General features: G+C 41.7%; 1 protein-coding gene across 2 annotated transcripts in view; it reads right to left on the minus strand.

Annotated features, from left to right (window-relative positions):
• Positions 1-2,985, minus strand: part of CR1 (complement C3b/C4b receptor 1 (Knops blood group)) — a 95,123-nt gene extending 92,138 nt beyond the window's left edge. For both annotated transcript variants that reach the window (XM_053608065.1, XM_053608064.1), the window contains exon 1: positions 2,850-2,985. In XM_053608065.1, the coding sequence (XP_053464040.1) occupies positions 2,850-2,970 (121 nt within the window). In that variant the 5' untranslated portion in view covers positions 2,971-2,985. The remainder of the gene's footprint in view (positions 1-2,849) is intronic.
• Between the last annotated feature and the right edge of the window lie 7,292 nt (positions 2,986-10,277).

Genomic DNA, 10,277 nt, shown 5'->3' on the forward strand with positions numbered 1-10,277 from the left:
ATTATTCTGATTTGATTAATTCACATTGTATGCCTGTATCAAAATATCACATATATCCTAATAATATACACAAATATAAGGTACTCATAATTAATTTTTTTTTTGAGACAGAGTCTCACTTATGTCACCCTCAGTAGAGTGCCTGGCATCACAGCTCACAGCAACCTCAAACTCTTGGGCTTAAGCGATTCTCTTGCCTCAACCTCCCAAGTAGCTGGGATGACAGGTCCCCACAACAATGCCTGGCTATTTGTTGTTGTTGTCGTTGCAGTTGTCATTGTTGTTTAGCAGGCCTGGGCTGGGTTCGAACCTGCCAGCCTCGGTGCATGTGGCCAGTGCCATAACCTCTGTGCTACTGGCGCTGAGCCTATAATTAAAATTTTTTTAACTAAAACAAATACTTTTAAAAGTTTTAAACAGTTTTAAAAAGCTTATATATGTGTGTCTCCTTGTTGAGGAGGAGGAGATTTTCAACTCCACTATCTTCTTTTCTGTTGGAGTTGGCCTTATTAGAATTATCTTCATCCAGTATTTCTGTACAGGACACTTTTGAAATTACTTCTCCCAGTGTGAGCTTTATTTTAGATTAAAATATATAATATAAGCCACAAATCCACTCATCTGAACATTTGTAAATTTAAATATATCACAACGCACAAAAAGCATATTGCAACTTGCATTCTTTCTACCTTGTCTCTTTAACAGAACAGGACCCAAAAGGAGTACCAGGTGAGGGCGCCAGAGTCCACCCTATATTAAATACTGTCCTTGCAATGTTTAATTAGTGAGCTATTTTCATGGCTCAGAATTTTATGTAATTCCATTTTCTTTCCTTTATCAGTATGTCCATTATATTTCTTTTTTCTTTTTTTTCATTCATTGTGCTAGGGTTTAAAACTTATATATTTGCAATTAATCCAAGTCCACTTCCAAATAACACTATTCTACATCATGGATAATGCAGGTACCTTATCATAACAAAATAATCCTAATTTCTCTGATGGTTTTTATATAAAAATAAATGTCCCCATACATCATCTTACACAACTTTGGGGGGATCCACTCTTTAAGTACTGCCGAGGCCATGCTCCTTCCACTGAGCCTTATCTGATTATTAGCGCTAAGATTTTCCCTTTTCAGTGATCTTGCAAGGAGTCTTGCATGACACCTTAGTCATGGTTTCTTATAAATTCATGGGGATTTCAGATTATGAAACACTGTCACACGCACTACCTCATCTAATTTTCACAATAACACTCTTAGAGAACAGAGTGGACACTGAAGGTCAGGGGGGTGAGTTGACTTGCTGGGTCTCAAGGCTCCAGCTAGTAAATAGCAGAGGCTGGGAAAATTAGAACTCTAGCCTCCTACCACCTACTTCTAAAGTACTGTATCCACTTTGGAGGCCTAGCTCTCTCTTACACTTCTTTTAAATTCCAAAGTATGGTGCACACTGGAGGCGTTCTATCAGCATTTTTACATTTTTAAATTACTTCTGCAACTGCATTAGTAGATCGTTTAGGATGTTTCATATTTAGAGATTATTGTGATAACCTCAATGAATTTTTTTTGCAATCGATGGTGTCTGGGATTGTTATAAACAGTAACTTAACAAACATGAAAAGACTGTAACAACATCTCAGTAAGAATGGGGCCAGACACTCAAAAGGATGCCAGAAACGCCTAAGCATTGACAACAGATTTGCTTAACGTACTCAGTATTTTAAAAATAAAATTTTATCACATCTGTTAGTGTGCCAGGTTACTGTTTGATGTCTAAGGAGATAAAACATGAATAACTTTTGTGGAAACTTGGTTGTCTTTTTTCCTTACTCTTTTAGAAGAGAGGAACAACCAAATAATAAATGCAAAATGTGGCAGAGAAGAGCAAACCCTGACTTGTCAGGAAGAGGCTGAACAAAAATAATCAAGACTGTCACTTCATCCGAGATGTTGCTAAGGAGTCTAAGCAAGATGTTTACCTATTTGACATTAAAAGAAAGAAGATGCAGCCACAACATTTCCATAGAGATAGAATAGACTTTGTTTGGCATTAAACCTATCACTTCATTGCCATATGTAAACGCCTTTCCTATCCCTTCTACCTGCACTGGTTACACTGAGCCTTCTGGAACTTGGCTTGTTCTTCTAACCCTCTGTGCCTTGCTTGAAGTCTGTCCTAAAGTAGGCTCTCAATTCAGGGCATGGTGAGGACGGCGGGGTGGTTTGGAGTAGGGTGTGAGTGTTGTTGGATGAGAGCAGTTTTCAGGTGATAACTGCATCCCTAGGACTGCTTATCTAAACACCGTGGGTGCCAAGCACAGAGGTAATGATTGGAGGATAGAAACTGATTCCATGACAGGTACTGTGGTTGGACACACTATATGCCATCTAGGTGACAACACCATGATACACGTATATAGTTCCTATTTTACAGTTGAGGAAACAGACCCAGCCAGGTATATTAACTTCCCTCAGAGTTAAATTTCTAGGATTAGAACCCTGATTTGAGGATTCTGTAACCTCCTCTCTTTCACCATGATCAGTGCCACACTCTGCTACAGCCAGTCCAGACCGAATACGCAAAGCAAAGAACCCCCGCCGTGGCGCCGGCTCTCCTTTTGCGCGCTCCTCTGCGCCCTGCAGCTGGGAACTCCACACTTAACTCCGAGGCAGCCACGGTGTCTGGACCCACAGGGATCCCAGACCTGCCCTGCCTCCTCCAGGGCTCAGCCCACCTGCGGCACTGTCCGTGCACACCTGCGTGCCTGCGCGGCGCACACGTCGGCCGTGGAGCTCCTGCTGACCCGCCCGCCCCGGCGCCTCCCCACGCCCGCCCCGCGTCTCACCCCGGGCCGCCGGCAGCGCGAGCAGCACCAGAACAGCCAGCCTGGCTCTTCTGCAGCAGAAGCGGAGAAGGGGCGCCCGCAGCCTGACAGGCTCCAGCATCCTCGGAGAGGAGGACCCCATCCGCCCCAATCACATCTAGAGACCAGATATCATCTGGAGGAAAGAATGCAAAAAAGAGGAAAGCGCAGCGAAAAGAATAAAGACCAATCGTTGGGCTGGACGACGCCCAGGGACTGGGGAGGGCTGCGGGTTCCGGGACAAAAGCCTTTTGACCACAGCTTCCGCTTCGTGGGTAAGGTCTTGTTTAGAGCCCATTTGCTTCGCCTCTAAGGAGTTTCGCTCCCAGAGCTCACCTTAGGGACCCAGGTGCAGCGGCGGAACCTGACAACGCTTCAGCGCCCTGATAGAGTCTGTCTGCGAGAAGAACCTTCCAGACACCGGCGGCGGATCGTCGGATATTGCAGCTCGGCTTCAGCGCGCCAGGCGTGACTTTTCCCCTCAACAAGTATCCGTGTGGGTGGATCAGCTAACAAAGTGCTTGCTCTGTGTTCAAGGACAATTGGAGGCGACGTGTTCAGGGAATATGAAGAACCAACCTGGCCTGAGACATGCCAAGCCATTGAAAGATTATTTTTTAAACGGGGATGACTTAACCAGATTTGCATTTTATTTTATTTATTTATTTATTTATTTATTTTGTAGAGACAGAGTCTCACTGTACCGCCCTCGGGTAGAGTGCCGTGGCGTCACACGGCTCACAGCAACCTCTAACTCTTGGGCTTACGCGATTCTCTTGCCTCAGCCTCCCGAGCAGCCAGCATTTTAAAAATAAAATTCTGTGTATAGTATGGGGACTAGCTGAGGATCCGGGTAACACTAGATGAGGAAGACCGGTGAGGAAGTTTTTGTCATCATCCAGGGGAGGTTTGAGGTGGGCCTTGTCTGGGTCCATAAAGTGGACAATTAACAAAAACACTGGAGGTGGAACGGACAGTATTCGCTTGTGGATTGGATTTTGGCCACTCCCTTTCTTAAAGTTGGTGGTGAAAAAAAGAATAGAATCAAGAGTCAGCCCCAGGATAAGAGGTGAATGGTGGTGCTATTTATAAAAACAAAATATGAGAAAATGACAAATTTAGGGGAGGAGGTTAAGAATTCCAGGATGAACTTATTCCTCCAATCTAGCTGTAACACTGTGCCCTTTAAACAATCTCTCCCTCTCCTCTGCCCCTTCCTGGTCTCTGTAACCACTATTCTGCTCGCTACCTCTGTGGGATCAGCTTTTTTTATATTCCACATATATGTTATATACTTGGCTTTCTGTGCCTGGCTATTCAGCCGTTAGGAAGAAGGAAATCCTGTTATCTGTGGCAATGAACCTGGAGGGCATTATATTAAGTGAAGCGAAGCACAGAAAGCCAAGTATATATGTGTATATCACATTTTCTTTATTCATTTACCTACCCGTTGGTGGACATTTGCATTGATTCCATCCCTTAGCTGTTGTAAATAGTTCTGCAATAAGCATGGGAGTGCATTTATCTCTTTGACATACTGATTTCATTTTGGTTTGTATATACCCAGTCGTGAGATGGCTGGATCATATGATAGTTCTATTTTTAATTTTTGGAGAAACCTCCATACTATTTTCCATAGTGGCTGTACTAGTTTGGAGTCCCACCAACTGTGCATTGGAGTTCCCCTTTCTCCATATCCCTTGTTATCTCTTATATTTTCACTAAGGATTATTGTAGCTGAAGTCAGATGGTATCTTACTGTGTTTTGATTTATATCTCCTTAATGATTACTAATATTGAGCACTTTTTCATATACCAGTTAGCCATTTGTGTGTCTACTTTTGAAAATTGTCTGTTTAGATTTTATTGCTCATTTTTAAATCAGATTTTTTGACTTAAGTTGCTATGGACTTAAGTTCCTATATATTTTGAATGTTAACCCTCTGTCAGATGTATAGTTTGCAAATATGTCTCCCCCCATTCTGTAGGTTTTCTCATTACTCTGATGTTTGCTTTGCTGTAGTCCATAAGTATATACAATTATTATGTGTCAATTTAAAAAATAATAATAAATAATTTGAGAATGAGAGAAATGAGGTATGTTCACCCTAAGATATGAACATACAAATTCCTAGAACCTGTTAGTGTTACTTTATATGTCAAAAGAGACTTTGCAGATAGATTTAATTAAAGATATTGCACTGGGATGAGAGCAGCCTCGATTAGCTGAGTGGTCTGATAAAATCACAGGGATCCTTATAAGAGGAAGGCAGCAGATCGGGGAAGAGATTGTTTAAAGCAGTGGTTCTCAATCTTTCTGATGCCGCAGCCCTTTAATACAGTTCCTGTGGGTTGCGACCCACAGGTTGAGAACCACTGGAAATGGTACAGGGTTACAGCTAGATTGGAGGAATAAATTCATCCTGGAATTCTTAACTCCCTCCCCTAAATTTATCACTCCCTCTTATTTCTTGCTTTAATAAGTAGCACCACCATTTGCTTCTTATCCTCAGGCTAATTCTTGATTCCTATCTTTTTTTCACCACCAACTTTAAGATCAGAAGGTGATGAGAGAAGCAGAGATCAAAGGGTTGCTGCCGTGAGCCAAGGAATGCCAGACTGGCAGAGAGAAGAAACAGATTTTTCACTAAGCTTTCAGAAGGAACCAGGCCTGCTGATACCTGGTTTTTGCCCTGTAAGGGTCTTTTGGGCTTCTACTCTCTGAAATTGTAATCGTGTTGTTTCAAGCCACAAGGTAATTTGTTACAATAGCATTAGGAAACTTATGGGGAGAAGGGTACTTTTATCAGGGGAGAGCATCAAAGGTTATTATTTTTTTTTTTAACTGGGGAAAGACGTGGGCATGGAACAGAGGGGGTTTAAAAGGCCAGAATGTGTGGGAATGCTTAAGAAAAAGGTTAGGAACATAGTAATTTGTTGATTACAAGGCCGGACTTCCAGAAAGGCACAAGAAGAAGATTTTTAAACAAGGGAATGGAAGGGATATGGTCAAAATCACGGGAATTGATGAAACGGTCAAGTGAGAATATATAGAATCAACAAAAGGAAGATCACAATTGAAATCTATGAGTCACACCCATGCAGGGGTTCTTAACATCTTTGTGTGTCAAGTATATTATTTTGCCTGGCTGGTCAAGCTGGTGAATCCCTTCCCAGAGCTGTTTTTTAGCCCTGCATTAAAACAGTTTTAATGCATCAAGGAACCAAATTATGTGAACAGAAATATAATTCTAGTCATGGACCTTTGGAGTTCTATGGCTCCTGAGACAAAACCCTAGATTTATGGATTGGTCAGTTTTTGCTAATGCTGGAGATGGAGAGTGCAGTAATTCCAAATTTCAAGTGCTGTAGAGAAGGACGTAGGATGAAGGTTGGAAAGATATTGTAACAGATATTTTAGTAAATACGTTCACTTTTTTTTCCTCCTCCATGTATAACTGTGATTCATGGTGAAGAAAAAATGCTCAAGGCAGAGCATTTCTCTACTGACTGCAGTGTCAGTAATGCAGCCTCGTGTATGCAGGGTCCAGTAAAAGTATGCACTTAGGAGGTGCTGTCTTAGCTCACACAAGCATTCCAGAACACTTCACCTGTCCGTCTTACTCAGGTCTCAGCTCCCCCCGACCACCACCTGTTCCAAGGGTAGGTATGTTTATTTTTTGTTGGTTTCCATTAGGCTCTCTCCCAAGAGTCCTTTCAAACAATATCTACTTTGATCATAGCATATATCATATGTCCTTTTCAATACATCCAAAACCATTCTTTTGAGGATCCGATGTGATACTATCCTTTCAAGTTATTGTCAACAGAGTAATGAGAGAAAAAGCCAGATTGTACTGAGCTGAGGAAAGGGGGAGAGGAGAAGATTCCGTTCCCCAGCCTTATATCACATGCCATCAGGATGGGCCATTTTTTACCACTTGTGTTTGTATTCATCTCCTACGATCTGCTTTCTACCCTCAGATCCTAGGTGGTTTTCTTGATGGTTTTTGCTCCTGGCTCAGAGCCACCTTCTCCACCATGACTCTTGTCACAGTCCTCAGTGATTTCAATATTCACAGCAATGGAATTTTCAAATCCCTGACCTTTCAGTGCCTTGCCTCTGCTCTGTCACTGGTCTTGTCCTCCACGCCCTGCAGCTCATACTCATGCCCATACCCTGGAAGCTGTCACACCCTGCATAATTTCAACTGTCCCACTCTCCAAATACCAGTCCTACCTCTAGTTCACTCCTAGTACCCTAAACTGAATCTAGCAAGCTTTGTATCACTAGTACCCAGTGATCCTACCATTATCTCTTGGTCTTTTACCTCCTTTGTGTCTTCATTTTCACGCTTACCTGGCTAAATTCCATGCTGCATCATTGTAATTGCCATCTTGCATAAAACCTCAGTCCCCTTGCTCATCTCTCACTTTATCATGCTTTGTATTCATGAGACAAAGTAGCAATCCTGGTTAGATTCAGTTCCCCATTATTTGGCCCCGGTACCTGTGAAAGTAGCTGCAATTACAGGCATGAGCCAGTACACGTGGCTGATCTTGTCATTTCTTGTAGAGACGGGATCTCACTGTGTTATTCAGGCTGGCCTCAAAATTCTGGCCTCAATCAATCCTCCTGCCTCTGCCTCCCAAAGTGTCAGGATTACAAGTGTGAACCACTGTGTCCAGCCTGTGTATTTTTATGTTGACATTGAACTCCGACATTTCCTCCATTGTTCTTACTCTCTGTTATTGCCTTTGTGCTTCTTTTTCACTGAAAATAATAGAAATAATCAAATAGAACTTCCACAGTCTTCTATTGTCACTCCATCCAAATAGCTGTATTTGGCCTATATGGCTGTCTTATCTATATGCTAACTATTCTGCATGTTAGAGCTACACTGTTCACTCCTTTATCTAAGGTTAGCCTCTCCACTTGTGCACTAGATTCATTTTGCTCTCATTTGCTCAAAGACATCACTTCAGGAATTATTCTTTCCAGCAACACTATTCTCCCCTTTCTAGTGAATTTTACCATTGGCATGCAAACTAATTATTTCTCCAAATAAGCAAGTGTGTTTCCTCTGAAGTTTTTATTTCCACTTAATGTTCCTTTTGCTTGGAATGTTCTTCACCAGACATCACCCTGCATGGCTAGCTACCTCATCTCCTTGATTTCTTTTGTTCAAATGTGACCTACTCAGTGGAACTTTCCTTGGCCACAATATAAAATTGCACATCTATTTGGAAATTCCTTTCCTCTTTCCCTGCCTTATGTAATTAAAAAGGTGTACTTTTTTCATTGTATTAACATTTGATAATCTGCTTACTGTGTGTTTCTCCCACTAGAATAAAAGCTGTCTGAGAACATGGCAGTTTATCACTGCTAAATTCCATGACCTAAAATAGTTCTTAACACCCAAAAAGATTTTGGCAATTATTTAGTAAATGAATGCAATGATTCAGAAAATTTGGTGGTAAAGAGAAGAGAGATAATTTAAGAAAGAAGCTTGTGTGGTGTGGAAGAGGATTTGTTTTCAGATGGAGGGGATGGTGGACTATTGCTTTAAACCAGTGGTTCTCAACCTGTGGGTTGTGACCAATGGAAATACATCCTGAATATCAGATATTTCCATTACGATTCATAACAGTAGCAAAATTACAGTTATGAAGTAGCAACGAAAATAATTTTATGGTTGGGGGTCACCACAACATGAGAAATTGTATTAAAGGGTCGCAGCATTAGGAAGGTTGAGAACCACTGTGACTGTTTGTCCCCACATTTTTCCACTGGGAAATCCCCCCTTTTCCCTGGTTCTGTCAGGTTCAGAAAGATAGTCTCTCACCCTTGATGCTAGTGCCATTGTGCACCAGATAGTTTTGTGTTGTAGGGGGGCCGTCCTGTGCATTGTTGGATGTTTGGCAGTGTATCTGGCCTCTGCCCACTAGATGTCAATAACATTCCCTTTGTACAGTCGTACCAACTAAAAATGTTCCCAGACACTACTAGATGTCCCCTGGGAGTCAAAATCACCCTACTTGAGAACCACTCCAAGGCTGGGCAGGTAATTCAGGCCTTGCCAATCTACTTATTTACTACCCTGGCCTTTGTAATTGGTGTATTTGGGGGCATATGACACTACTTGGACAAAGGAGAGCTATTGCAAAGGCATTTGGAGGAGAACTTAGACAAGAGAAGCTCTGCTACTGGACTGCTAAGCTCACAGGATGTTCACTTGGCATTGTCAGCAAGTATTTTGCTAATTTTTAGAGTATTTCTTCCAGAAAATAAAGCCAGAAAGGGAAAGCAGAACCAGGAGATAGATTCCTGAAGATATGCTTTGGATATTTAATTCCTGTTTTGACAGATGTCAGCTACCCCCCAGGTCTTCTGTCATGCGATATAATAAAATTCTTCTTTGGTCTAAGCCAGTGCGAGGTGGATTTCCATCACTTGCAGATAAACCTGGATTAAGAAAGTTTGTAGGTGGAAAGAAATTGCTGATGATGGGAGATACTGATGGAACTGTGTCCTGAAAGTGGAAGGAAGGGAGGAGAAGAGAAAGATAAAGTCTCTGAAAAGCGGTAGATGGAAATGAGGGTAAGGGTGAGTGGATGTAGATAAGCTTGGAGGTGGAGGAAGAAGTTGAGAGAATTACCCTGAGACATTTACATCATCTCCTAAGAGAAGGAAGAAAGGATAAAAGTAGAATAGAGTAGATGGTTGGAGGTGAGTGAATAACATGGAGAAGTGAAAATGGCACTGACTGTGAATGAATAAAAGATGCCTCCCACTGCTGGGTACAGATCCCAAAGAGCTGAAAGCAATGTCTGAGAGACACCTGCACACTCATCCTTGTAGCACCACTATTCAGGATAGCCAAGATGTGGAAATAATCTACATGGTCGATAAATGAATCGACCATGTTGAATAAACAAAACTTAGTATGCACATGGAAGGAAAGATTAGTCTTAAATGAAAAGAAATTCTGACACATGCCACAACACGGGAAATTTGAAGACGTTATGCTAAATGAAATAAGCCCATTATAAAAAGACACACACCGTACCATCCACTCCCACTTCTGTGAAGTTCTGAGAGCAGTCAGATTCATAGAGACAAAAAAGTAGGATGGTGATTGCCACAGGCTGGGAGAAGGGAGGAATGCAGAATTATTGTTTAATAAAGTCTTGGTTTTACAAGATAAAAAAGGTGTGAGACACATTCACAACAATGTGAATATAGTTAACCCTAATGAACTATACCCTTAAACATGGTTAAGATGGTAAATTTTATGGCACTTTTTTTCCTTTTGGCTACAACTTAAAAAAACAAAAAAAGAAGCCAAACAGTTTCCCATCCATGGCAAGGGAGAGGGAGCAAATTAGTGGTCATCAATGAGCAAGGTT

Source organism: Nycticebus coucang, chromosome 10 (genome assembly GCF_027406575.1).
Source record: "Nycticebus coucang isolate mNycCou1 chromosome 10, mNycCou1.pri, whole genome shotgun sequence".
In the NCBI taxonomy this organism is placed as follows: domain Eukaryota; kingdom Metazoa; phylum Chordata; class Mammalia; order Primates; family Lorisidae; genus Nycticebus; species Nycticebus coucang.